The 14,320-nt window shown below is 43.5% G+C and overlaps 1 protein-coding gene across 1 annotated transcript; it reads right to left on the reverse strand.

The window, feature by feature from the left end:
• Positions 1-24: 24 nt before the first annotated feature.
• LOC122573845 (insulin-like growth factor 2 mRNA-binding protein 3-A) lies at positions 25-14,012 on the reverse strand. The gene is made up of 2 exons (XM_043740758.1): positions 13,627-14,012; positions 25-92 (listed from the first exon to the last, which is right to left on the reverse strand). The coding sequence occupies exons 1-2, from the start codon at positions 13,799-13,801 to the stop codon at positions 25-27; spliced, it is 243 nt and encodes an 80-aa protein (XP_043596693.1). The 5' UTR covers positions 13,802-14,012.
• Between the last annotated feature and the right edge of the window lie 308 nt (positions 14,013-14,320).

Raw genomic sequence — 14,320 nt, forward strand, 5'->3', positions numbered from 1 at the left:
GTAAGTTACGAAAATATTTAAAACTTACCGTTTCTTCGGTCCACTAGCTACGGATGGCTCCACGACAAGCACTGATCCGAGATAGGTATATCCTGGAACAAGAAAAGAACACAATTTTAAAGCATATTTATAAACGATACTATGGATATCAAACGTGCTTCTGCTATTATTCGAAAAGTTATATTTCAATAAATATAGTTTGTTATATATTACAAAGGGGAAAAAAACCAAAGGCATGATAACCGAATAAATGGTACGTAAATACGAACCGCTTGAATTTTCTCATAGCATCAAGGAAATAGGAGAATTGGTTTATTGGGTCAGTTTGGACAACCTGTTTGAACCAATGGTACATTTGAACTCTGACCCTGGTCAGAGCTACCGATGGGATATTTTCTCATGGAAAAATATGCTGTACACCGGTTTTGAAAAGTGGAACTTGGCGGTTGCTTCCGGGTTTTGATTTGCACGTATACAACGTCTAACGGCATAAAAATCACTGCACTGATTTGAAACTATCGCCTACCTTACTCATATTCTAATCAGGATCAAGAGGTTATGTGAACGTATCCGTGATCATAGTCTCGGGCTAGCGAATTTTTCGACACGGTCCGAGGGTCCCAACATACATATACATAAATGCATGTATACACGAGTATTTCCTTTCCTAGGCACCAGGTGTCTTCTGCCAGTTAGACCCATCTAATTTTCTCTAACCAGTTCCTCTTTCTAAATGTAATGCCAAAAAAATCTACGAAACCACTTTTGTCGACCATCGAAAGTGACCCTTTTCGCTCGTCGTACACAAAATTAAATTTGGTTACATGAAAAATAAATGTTTTATCCGTTACACGATTGGCAATTAGGCTGTGATTGTCTCTTATGCGCATCCTGTTCGCGACAAGCGGATGCGCGCGCATGTGTTTTGAAATCAGTCAGTTACGGTGATTAACACGACGTGCGTAAGAGTCAATTACGCGATAGATTATAAACGTTCAACTCGTCGATTCCGGGAAAAAACCGTGCAACTCTGAGATTGTTCGAAAGGACGTGTGTTTTTTTTTTTTTAGTATTCTAGTCGATTAGACGCGAACAGAAATACGCTTCGGTTGCTTCGCAGGACAAGGCCATCGTAAGAATGTAAACATAGCTTGGTCGGCAGCAAATGGCGCGATTCCTACTCACCGTCTATGATCAAAACAATCTTGTTCGCAATACCGGCAGAAAATAAAGTATTAGAATACTTTATTTAATCTGTCCTTTTCAATCCGTATAACAAAATCTTTTGTAACAAAATTTTCGTTTAAACTATAAATTGGCGATCGAAAAGCGCCACCTCTACTAAACGGTTTTTATGATTACAAATGGAAGAATGTAGAAACATCAACTAGCAAAGTTCGAAAAACTATTTCAAAGAAAACTTATGAAGAAAACTTGTAATTCCTGATCCTCGGACGTACGTAGATTAAAACGACGTGTGCTTGATGTGTATTCAATGTGAAAAAAACGAAGAAAGTGTAAGATGTTTCTCAACAAATGGGACAGCAAGACGTCAAATATGGCAGCCAACGATGTCAGAATGCAGTGGATTGATCGTTACAACGAGCTTCTAATACAGGTCGGTAGAAATGAGATATTCACGTTTAATCGTAAATTTAATTTAGCCTAAAATTTATACAGAGATACACATGGACAGAATAGTAGATGTATTTGTATCTTTTTCTCGGTTGTTTTGCATAGCTTTATAAGTTAGGTGGAATTGTTCGATTCAATAATAAGTTATTTAGAAGTGGTTCGGCGAAAAGGAGATCCGTGTTCGCATGAATTAGTTACAGTCGGTTTGCGCCATAAGTAAGTGGGCACGCAGGCTTGTTGATGATCGTGGCAGACCGTCGCAGATCGTCGTCGTCGTCGTTGTCGTTGAACATCGATAACGATCTCGGCGCTTCTCATTTTCGTGCGCGGAGTGGTATTTTTTTGAATGAGCCGAGTCCGCTTCAGAAAAACCGGGTAGATCTCTCTTGCGGGGTACAATGGCGTGTGGCGAGTGGCGGAATTGTGCTCGCGAGGAGTCTATTAAATGCAGCAGAATGCTTGGTACAATGAGGGTATATAATATAACCTACCGGGCGGACTAGCTTGGAAATTCGAATGAATTAAAAATGCGCGTATTAAACATAAAACGACGAGGAGAAGATGGCGTTACGGTATCTTCTGTAAGTACTCGAAAGTGAAAAGAGGCAGAAAGAGATGGGGAAAAAAGAAAAGGAGGAAGTAGCGCTTAAATGGCTACTTAGTATGGTCCCGTGTCAAGTCTCCCCTCGAATGGTTCATCTCACCCTGTAGCAATAATATTCGTAAGTGTTTCCATGCACGAGTGCTCAGCCTGAGTACCAACAGGTTTCATGCGAAAGCCAATTCGCGACAAGGTGAGAAGAAAAAGGAGAGGAGGTAGAACTTGACGAGGTTTTAATTTGATTCTTATGCTGCGTTAAATTCGACGTGTGCTTTTACGCTTGATTTCACGTGTTTGCCATTTGGGAGTAGGCTATTACGATAGGTTACAACGTCGTCTCTCACCGAATAGAATTTTCAACCAAGCAGGAGCTGTTTGATCGCGATGATCCCGATCCTGTCAAAATTTACGACTGTCGCACGCTCGAATATTTTTTTCCAACGAGCTTCATATTTGCGCTGGTCGCCGCCGTTGTCTTCTTTAGAAGCACTCGTTATTTACAAATCAAGTCAAACAGATTATTCGTAAGTTTGAACTTTTACCCTGCTAATCATTACCACATCGCATCATACTATATCCTTGCTGTTGCGTCGTAAACGAACTCGACACGCCTGACGAGAAAAGAGTCTCATCCGCAAGACGATCCGCTCCTGTTTCGAAATTACCAAGTTACGAAATCGGAAAAATTCCTACGACGAAGTAAAACTACGATATGGATTGGCTCTGGTTGCTGATACGAAGTTACAATTAGAGGACGTGTTATCGGGTAACCGCGAGAGATGCACGATCCGCGAAGAGAAGCGCGTAGGCATCTGTTTCGAAAACGGGACACCCGTTATATGCCTAAAATATACCGGCATCTCGCATGGGGCGCGCTGCTAAGAAATGCAGAAACAGCAGTTGCTATGCTAGGTGGTACTCCCTACAAACACAGGCATACTTACACACGATACACGCTCGAATCTCTCTCCTTCTTTCTAAGCATCGGTGAAATTCGTGCATAAGAGGGACACACGCAACAAGCACTCGTATACGTAGAGAAGGGTACGCGCGTCTTACCCAGTCACACAGAGATTTTTCGGGGGTTCGCTCCGCGTGTATACCGTATGCCTCGTGTACGCGGCCGTGTGTTCGTGTAACGTACACACTCGCGTACGAGGGAGTAGAGAGAGCGAACTAGAAAAAAAAAAAAGAGAAAGAGAAGGAGCGAGAGGAAGCGAAATAGCGAAGAACTCGAGGGGTGTAGCCGTGGTGGTATTAGAACGGCAGCGAGAAGGGAGCAGAAAAAAGGGAGTGGAAATGAGATAGGGAAGGCAGCGTACGAGGGACGACAAAGTGAACGGGATAGAGACGGAGAGCACGGGTGAAAAAGGAGAGAAACCAGCGAGATAGAGGGAGGGAGGGAGAAAGAAGCTGTTTGAGCTAAGCGCAGCCAGGGTCTAGAAGCGAGTTTTCGGATCGAGTCGGTGTATGTGGGCAAGAGAGTAGGTTAGCAGGCTCTCCCGAGGGAGAGAGTAATAGTAGATTGTCCTGTTGAACGAGCAGGATGGCAAGTGCCTTTATAGTGGGTCAGTACTAACCGGCACCCGGCTAGCAAGCCTTCAAGGTCTCCTTAGTGCTCCTACCTCCTCCCTCCCTACCCACCATCTTCCCTGCTGATGCCTACAACGAAAACTGCCAGGTAGGTGAGTCGAGAGCGAGCGAGACCGAGCTTAGGAGAGCTATCCGGAGGTCGTCGCGCAATCTATCTAATATATATTCATTTTTTCTCTCGCTCTTTCCTTCCACCTCTTTCTCTTGCTTCACCGCGCCTTCCCTTTTCATTTCGCTTCTCCTCTTTGTCCCTCTTTCTCGATACGTTTTACCGGTTCCTAACTTAAATTTCGTCAATTTCTGCTTGACGGTGAGACGCGATCGAACGGGCTTTCATGCCCCGAAACCTGGTTACGTTCGAATTTGTAAAACGACGCGCACTTGGTCAACGATTATATCTACGTAATTAGCAATCGTTCGAACATGCAACGTAACGGAACAAAGATGAAAAAAATACGTAATTAGCGAGTTGCACGAGAAGTCGTGAATCATCTTGAATTATGTATCTCGAGCTTGATCGGTTATCAACGTTTATTTATAACGCGTGTATTATTAATAGAAAGCGTTCGCTTCGATACTCGATAGCTTCACCAACGTAGGTAACGTAAACCTCGCGTATCTCGGCTGCCAGTACAGCGTTTTTCATATCTCGGCACTTGATACACCAAGACGATTCTTCGGCCAAGCACCACCGGTGGCGAAATACTCGTTCGTAACCTCGGATATTTAATACGCAATTATTACCAGAAGCAAAATTAGACGACTATCGATTCCTCGAACATCTACGAAATCTCGAGACGTATTCGGAGCGTTTGAAATATCGCTACAACGATAAGGCGAGCCTTACAGGATGACATAACAGCGAGGAGTTTCTTGCGTCGGTCAAGGAGCAAGGGAGAGAGAAAAAAAAGGGAAGAGAGGTAGAGATAAAGAGAGCTAGAGAGAGCACCGGCTCCACGGGGAAGTAATAAAATATTTGGGTAGCGCTGCGCGGGAATGGGAATGAGAACAGGTTCCTGTTGCGCATTCCAGGCCGATGCTGAATACCGATGCCTTGGACACGGCGGTTGGCACGGCTAGGTACATAAATTACTATTGAGTTACAACTCGCTAGTTCAGTCCCACGGAAATCGTTTGCGAATCGTGAATCACGGGTCGAAATCTCGCGCGAATCTACCCAGCAATTTGCCGATTAATATTTTCAAACGAATTCGCATATATCGATTTTTTTTTTTTTTTGAAAGATTTCATTTTTCTACTCTAATTCGATAAACAAGAACGTCGATGTTGGTAACGATGTCATTTGAAACATCGGAAGACGAATAACGCGTTTCCCTGACAAATATCGCTTCTGGTACGAGGGCACGCGATCCACATACAAAACGACCGCGAATATAACAGGATCTAAAGGAAAAATGTTCGAGAATAAAATTATATAAACATTCGCGTGATTCGATATATAGGTAAACATTTGCGTGTGGCTAGAATATTCGGTAACGTACCACACGAGGCGTTTCGTTATAGAAGCGCAGATAAGGAAGGGCACGTGTTTCTATTCGGGGAAACGTAACGTTTCGTCGAAGAAAATACGCTGGAACGTTGGGTAATTTAACGTACGTACGTCGGAAACGTTTTTAATGGGACGGTAATTAAACGTACGGTGTACGCTGGCTTCGTATTAATCTCAATTCCGCGCCGGAGAGCAAGAAACGAAAACGAACCGAACGAAATAGCGAAAGGAAGCAATGAAAACTTTTTCCCTCGAACGGACGAAAGAAAAATATCGCCTTCCCGCTAATAGTTCGATGGATGGTTCCTTTTAATAAACCAAGATAAATAACACGTTTGGCGGACAATCGCGCTATCTTCCCGTGAAGTTTGTTTACGTGGTAAAAAAGATTTGAAAAGAAATTTGAGGAGCGGAGAAGAAAGAGGAACGATCGTACGTGGCCGCGGGATATCGCGAAAAGACAAAAGGACGAGGAGACGTCGCGTCGATCGGGTTTGACACGATGCGGTAAATAAAATTGGAGCAGTTAGTCGGTCGGATCCACGCTCGTTTTCGGCCTGGCAAAGAATAAAGCAAAAATTGCTTCGCTCTCGGTTGGCCTTGTGGCATACTTCTCTCTCTGTTTCGCCCTCTGTTCCACCCCCTTTCTCTGTCCTGCTCGTTTCTTTGCCGCTTCTTTCTCGCGCCAAGGACTCTCCTTTCTTGCTCCTTCTCGCACACCCTTGTGTGCCGCGCTCGCAGCGTGAGAGCGGCCACACAAAGAGAGCACGAGAAGCACAATGGATTACTTAGACGGGTAGGTTAGTTTGCCGAATGAAGCGAATGGGCCCACGCACGTTAAGATAGGTCCTGACTGAGAATCCGCAGAAAGCGCGCCAAACGCAAAATCTCACTCTCCGTTCGATTTTCACGCCACCATACCTTCGTATCTAGACTCGTCCGTTTCGTCGTACATACGATGATATCCTTATCGATATCCCCGAATTCTTATCTCTATCGAAGTACCAAGCTCTCTTAAGTCTGTCCCTCGATGAAACTGTCGTTTCATCTAGAAACGTTGTGTAAATTACAGCGGCTCTGAATGTTCCGTTAAATTATGGATGATCGAATGTATTTGTCGCATGTACGTATGACGATCGAATGGCAGATGTTGACGAGAAATTTGTCGAGTCGATCAAGTACGTAGTTCCTCGAAAATTCGTATCGTTCGCGGCTACGCATATTTTGTTGCGTGCAAGATGAGATAGCGATTCGTAAGACGATGAAAAAATCGCCTATGTGTATTCTAAGGTGGCGTATCGATCAATTTTAAATGTCGTTGCGATCGCGACTACGCCAAGTTAACCAGCGCGTGTGTTCAATTTCGCCCGAGCGATATACATACGATACGATACGATACGATACGATATGAATGGCGAAAGTTTCTTCCTGAAAGCGTACGATACTGAAAACGAAAGAAACGGAGCGGGGCACTTGTCGAGATTGTCGCCAAGTTACTCGTACAGCGTACATCACTAATAGCGTGAACGTCGTAGCGCGACAGCGCACGATAACGACTTTTATCTGACAAATGGACAAAGTTCAGAATTTCACGTTTATATAAAGTGGCCGAATATTTCATGAATCTCCGTGTAAGATGAACACGCGTCAACGCCCCTATCACTTGGCGTCTCTGTTTTCAACATAGTAAGCCAATGTCTCGACCACTCGTATGTAACTTGGCGTTATCCAACAACGATTGACCAAATCGCTATCATCACGCCACGATGATCGAACCATTAATATCTGTAAGATTTGTCCGGTTACCTTGATCGAGACATTTCTTAAAGAATATCCAAATATATACGTTTACGGTATACTAGTTATTATTCCGTGGCGATCGTTCTACGAATCGGTATCGGTAGAATTTGTTGTTTTATTCCTGTTCGCCTATCTTTTAATACGGAACTCGTGGAGTCGACGAATCGTGATTTCGGCGCGATTTTCTTCGAGCAATGCTCACGATGCGAACCGTTGAATTCGACCATACATAGGCTTCGATAGACAAAAAAGAAACGCGCCAATGAAAAGAAAAGAAGAGGCATAGGGAACAGCGAGAAGCAGAAAGAGTCCAGGGTCTCCGTTCGTTCGTAGATTAAATCACTCGGTCACTTTTCTTTCGTGGAGCCGACCGGGACAAAGGGCGGCGTTTCTCGGAAGAGACTCGGTCCGAGGTTTGAGAATTAAAATAATATCCGCTCGTTCGGAGATTAATGGCGCCATGCCGATGCAATTTTTCTACGATGAGTTCCCTCTCTTTCGCTGCCTGCGCGTTATTTCGATATTCCTCGTTGCCACGTACGCCAGTTATTCCACGACTCTTCTTCCTATCGTTTCTATTAAAACTGTCCATACTTTGAATTTCGACTCGGCGATAGAAGCTCGAAACGAATTAAGTCGCCGCCTCGGCCCTCGACTGCTACCTACGTTCGTTCCTAAAGTATTTCAGACGTCGTAAACATCGTCACGATTTCGCGGTATTTCGATAATCTTCGATCGGATTACGTCCCATAAAACGTAACTTATGAATTTGCATGTTGCAGATCATCTCTTGGCTATGTTATTTGTTTCAACGTAGCAATCAGCGCATAATGAAGATATCAGAGAAACATTAACCTTATGGACGCGTAACCTTAAAGAAAAATCCGAAATATATTTTCCCGAGATTCGATTCCCATTCGATTTCCAGTCGATCGTACCTAGCGCGCAACTGCGGGATTGTTCTTAATTCGTGGAAGGGAATCAGTTTCACCGAGTCGCGTTGACGAAATGCGAAATCACCGTGAGCCCTGTGTAGGATACGACGGAGGCAGGTGCGAACGAGCTGTTCGTGCCTTTCCTTCCTCTCTCTCTCTCGACCCGCCGATCCTCCCTTCCTTCTATCTTCCTCGCTTATCCTTCGATGGATACGTCGTTGCACAGTTCATTGACACCTGTCGAAAGATTCGGATTTCTCTCTTCGTACCTGACAATTACGCGCACGTGGGCCCAAAAGGACTCCTCGCTGCCGTCACAACTGGCAGACGCTTTAATCGTCTTTCTCTTTTTTCTTTTCCCCCGTTCCGACATAAAGATTCCGTTCATGGGCAGAAGGGAAGAATGAAAGTCGGTAGTCCGGATAAGACGCGTTTTAAAGAAATGTTTTCGTCGAGATTTTCCTCGTTGGTCCTTTTTCGTCAGATAGCTGCGCGTCCAATCTTTTTTCACGAATTTACGACGAATGAAGCGTGAACGGTACTCGTTACGGAAATACAGATTACGTAAACGGATTAGCTACGGTAATCGTAGAGAAAAACTCGGTGGCAGATAACGATAGGATACTGTAAACGATAAGGAGCGAACCTATTTTTTTTCCACCGGGAAGATATAAGGGAAAGCGTTGAACGGGCAATGCTTGGGAGTAAGAAGATAGCTGATGCGACTGTTACAATAAGAAAGATTTCGTTGAAAACGGTTTGGTTTCGGGGTAACAGTGGTAACACGGTTATTCGCCGGGAAGTCAACGGCCGGGTATCTAAAACAAACACGTGTCTTCAAAGGTTTCTCGAGCGAACAGAGGCCACGAAAGACGAAGACAATGTAGATAGGAAGGAGAAAAAAAAGTCGCGGCGTGGGAGGCCAAGGAAGAAATAGAGAATTGTCGACGAAGCCAATATAGAAACACTCAAAATAGAGACTGCTCCGGGGATAATTTCATACAGACGTCTCAACGTTATCAGCATTTTACGGTTCGACGTAACCTCGTTAATTTCGTTCTAATATCGCGGGACGAAATGCCTGGATTTCCCTCGAAAACCTAATGCTATATGCTTTTAATTTTAACGAGTTCTTTTTTTTTTTTTTTTCGTCTTCCGACGATATAAATTAGTGGTTTCAACGATTCCTCAAAATTCTTTAAACGATATCTTTAAAGACCGAATAAAAATTTACGATCGCTTAATTTCGGTGCAACGAGAGAATTTTATCGGTCGTTAAAAGCCACGGCTAATTAAGCCACTGATTTGCGGTTGCGAAATCGCGTGACTGATAGGGAAGTTCAGTGCGAAGAATCATTACGTTTCATTCATTTCGAGGTATCGAGTATGTTGAAATTTCACAATGGCTTTCTCGCCCCCTGGTCCCAAGACCATTCAGTTAATGAAAGCGGATGGCTAGACGAAAAAGAAGACGAGAAGACACCGCACACTCTCTTTTCGCCGCTCTAAAGATAGCACTTCCTCCTTGCAGACGCGCAAGCACTTTTTGCGCTTAAGCCGTACATTCGTGTCGGTGTTAAATCGAGTTCTTTTCACCGTTGTTCTCAACTTAATACTCGGTTAATCAAATCACCGTTTTATACGCTGAAACCAAGTAATTTTCATCCGCGCGTGTACAACGAACGCAATTTATTCGGACGTCGTTGTCGAGACCTAGTCGCGACTATAAAGGAATTCTTTGCAGCTGGCGAAAGAAATATTTAACCGTTCTACTACAAGATAAAATATTGGACTTTGCAGTCATCGTGAAGTAGAAACAGATTCCTACTAATAATAGCCGGTGTAAGATTCGTTTTATATTATCGACACGTACAACAACGTTTGGGTTGAACGTTCGTGAGAAACAAGGAACCGCTACTTCCATCGAACATTGGTTATGTCGCAAAGAGCGCGAATAATGGTTGTAATTAACTTTAATCGTTTTTATTAAACACGTGTTATCTGTGTGCGCGCGTATCATTTTGCACGTCACGTAGATCGATAAGACGCGGTTTGGACGTAGCAATAACGTTTGACACGATCTGCAGAAATTTTCTTTATCGTAATAGGATCGTGCATGTTAACATAGGATTTATTCTTTTTGTTCTTAATTTGCGTCGATGTTATTATCAATCCTGAGGTTCGCTATGTCCGAGGAGAAACCGAATCGTCAAGTTCCATCAGTGTCGGTTACCGGTGCACTGTTAACAGGTAACTTTTTTCGAGAGCAGGTGGTCTCGAGCAGGCACGCGACAAATCAAGCTGACCGAACCACGAACAACTGGAAACTTGCGATTAAAAATATACATTCTTTTCCTCTCTTTTAACCATCTAAACGGCCATTCAATACGGACGTTTCGTCAAACTTGAATACGAAGAACGATATTCCCACGAAATCACGAAATCGCGATGCCTCTACGTTCTAAAAATCGTTGTACCCTGGTATCTTTATAATAAATTCCAACGCGAAACAGAATTTTTTTAATACCTGTTTCCTGTAATAAAAGTTTTCTATAGATCATCGTATTTGTCAAGGTATTACAAGATATTTCGTTTAATTATAATTCTAGGTTGGAAAATATTTTCGGCAGTACGATGTTCTCATGACTCGAACAAAATGAAGGCATTAAATGGCGGCGAAGCTATAGTCCTCGGTGAATTAATATCGATGTTTGTAGTCCGATGTAGTTTAACCGCGACTAGCCTTAGTTTAGTTGGCCTAAAACGTAACACAACCCACCAAACTAGTTCTGTACTAAGCGGTAACGTTCTCCGCACACGGTATTGTATCCAAGGATCAGCCCCGCATACATATGTACCGCTGCTGCAGAGCAACGACTGAGCCTTCTGTATTGCTAACGAAATAGAGGGAGAGACTATTCCCTATGAATCGTTCCAATGTTCGTACCGCGCCTCTTTCTTGCAACCCGGCTTCTAAGCAAGCCGACCGTTCTCGTGGTATTCTTTGCTACATTTTTGCCTACCATTATACTCCAAATTTTCTCAACTGCTTACGTCCCGTACTTCCTGGGAATTCAAATACTTTCAGTAATTTATACCGTGTCCAAAGTGTCTAACTTTTATTTTAATTATACGAGATTGAATTTTATTTTATCGTATAGATATAGGATATTCGTCGCATCGATATACTTTTTTTTACCACAAATCGGTTTTATCACGGCGAAGCAAGTATTACGCGTCGATTAGCATCTCGTACTTACGAGACTGTCACGAGCGTGACAGTGATTTATCTTGTATACGTACGACACGAAAATGATCGCTTCGCGATTACCGATACAAACGATCTTGTTATGCGATATATAGGCAAGATGGTTTAAAAACGATCCTCGAGAAATATCAACGCGTACTCTACATACTCTTCCATCCCGTTAACCTTTTACCAAGCTCTAAAAACAATCGCAAGTGTATCGATCAACGTAGGTACAAACGCGTCCAAGTTGCTTACGAAGTCGTCGACAAAATTTACGATCTGGATTTACTCGATTAGCATGGCCATCGTGCATGACGAGTGTGACTAACCAATTTCTACGGACGCGTCCAGATGAAGTTGGCGGTATTTCACGATGTAAATTTTAACCTCGCATCGAGCCAGTGGGGGAACCATACGTCACGCGTACAGACGCGACCTTGACCACGTTTTTTGGGCGGGAGAATCACCGACGTACAGGCGTGAGTCGTTTCTAGTCAAGTATCGATCTAACTTTTCGAGACAAAGTTGAAATTCAGTACGGATGGTCAGGATTTATAGGCGTGCGATCGTTTTACGAAAAACATGAAAGACGCGTCCGACGACCAATGTCGGTAACCGTTTCTTCGTCCACGACTATCGTCAACTTACTAACGGATTATGAGAAAAAGAGTAGCTGCATCGATTGACGTAGTCTTTAGCGATTTTAATCGATCTTTCACTTTCGCAGTGTTCCTACGCCTTTGACAAACAAGGCTATCGATAGACTATGAAATTTATTTTACGCACCGTTACCCTTGGTAACGCGTGGTCGGAATGAAATTTCAGTATTCCTTCGCGATAATTGGATTCTAATCATTTACGATTAAACGGTCGCTTATCAGTCGCGCGATTATATCGTAATTTTCGTTCAATGCCGGAATCATCATTGCCATGTTAGGCGAAGCTGGCAATCGTATCGATCAACAACAGTATGTTGGCCACGACGCGAATGATTATCAGAAACTTATCTCAAAGGCGAAACCCACACGCGTGACCTTGCCGGTATAACCGGCTCCGCCATCTTGCTGATGCGTGCGCCTCTCCACCACGTGGATAAGTTTTCCACACGACACGAGCATTCGTAAAGTAGTTTCTATATCTCGCGCCGTTTTTAAGGGGAATTTCAAAGGTACGATTCGCTCGGACGAAAACCTTCGAATGATTACGCGGCCGAAGCCATAGAACGTTAACCTGTACGACGTATTAAAAATATTTCAAGTCGTAGACTGGTATCGCGGTGTTCGTAACGTACAAAGTACATATTCGGCGAAAATGGAAAAATAAATGTTTTCGATGAATACGTTTTCGAGATCCCATACAGGGGCTCTCAATCCGATAGACAATTTACAGTGGTTATTCGTCCAAGGCGGTCACCGATTCCTCCAGATAACTCGCTTAAATAGATCGTATTCAATTTGTTTTCACGGTATTTTCACGGTTAGAGCGATCGAAGTGAATATAAAGATTAAGGAAATCAGCAACGAGTCGCGATTGTCCTTTCGCCGATGAATATAATTGACGATCGATTTACCGAATAACACGGTGAAATTGCCTGTTATTTGCACGTAGAGATATAGTAAAAAGATATATTCTAATACATGAATACATGTGTATATAAATAAAATATACGTTAAATATAAATATATATATATATGTAATTGCGTTGATGGGCTGGATAGGGTTGACTATATACAGGATATCGATCGTTCGATCGAGGTGGGAAAGTAAATGTAAGCAGAAAATCGTGTGAAGCATATATACAAGCGTGCAAATGTTCATATATTTCTACTTAGAATATCTTACAAACTAGTTGAAAAAGCATGTAAAAGCGTGACAATCTTAATGTACAGGTAGACGGAACTTGTTGCACACGTAACATACAAAGAACTTTATAGAAAACAAGTCGACTTCCCTGGTTGCAGAGTGTTAAGGCCGTACCTAGAGTGTAATATTATGTAAAGCGATAAAAAGATTTTGCAATGTTTAAATTAATGACGAAGGCCCCATGTCCCGTGCATTGCCCCTTGCGAAGGTTCTTCTTCGTTCAGTCATGAAACGTGACAGCAGACCCTGTGTGATAATAGCGACAACAGCAGTAAACGTAGCGATATATTGCCATAGTAAAAGCAGTATACATAGGTATGTACATATATTTTACAAGAGGTTCGGTATCAGCGTAGCAACAGCCGATAAGAACGTAAAGTATAGCGACATAGCGAAGCGATCTATCCAACATTATCTCATCTGTTGATTCTGAACTCACCGTTAAGTTTGTCGATTGCACGATCCGCTACAGATTGATCGGTACAGTCAACGAACGCATAGCCGCCTCGTTTCACCAGGATCGTCGTACACGACAAATTATGATCCTGAAAGAGTTGCCTGAGGGCACTCTCGTTACAATCCGACGGTAGATTGCCCACGTAGAGCTTCGACATGGTGGTTGGCTCGCTCTTGGACGTTATGGTGGCGGTTTTTCCGAGATACGTCTCGGTCACGTGGCTTGAAAAATTTGCAGCCTAGTGGCACGCGGCTAGACGATGCGATCGCTGACGATGTTGTCCACAACACGCCAACGAGGATGTATGATCACGTCGCGATAACGATGGATAACCGAGTATTTCGCACAAGGAGACCCGAAGTGAAATACACCGATGAAAGTCGCGGACGAACTCGACGATGACACGACCACGGCACGTTTACGACACGTCCAGGATCGCAACTATCCCCGATACGAGACGAATACACGTACGGGACGCAGACGATGACGGCGGCGACGACGACGACGACGACGACGACGACGACGACGACGACGGCTACGACAACGATGACGATCTTGAAAATCCTGTTATCACGCAGGAAGAAACGAACACGAGAGCGCGTTTTCGTCAGGGTCTTTCTCGTCGCCTTTTTTCCTTTTCTACTATATTAACGTCTCGACGAACACGATTGTCTTT

The sequence above is a fragment of the Bombus pyrosoma genome, linkage group LG12 (genome assembly GCF_014825855.1).
Source record: "Bombus pyrosoma isolate SC7728 linkage group LG12, ASM1482585v1, whole genome shotgun sequence".
NCBI lineage: Eukaryota > Metazoa > Arthropoda > Insecta > Hymenoptera > Apidae > Bombus > Bombus pyrosoma.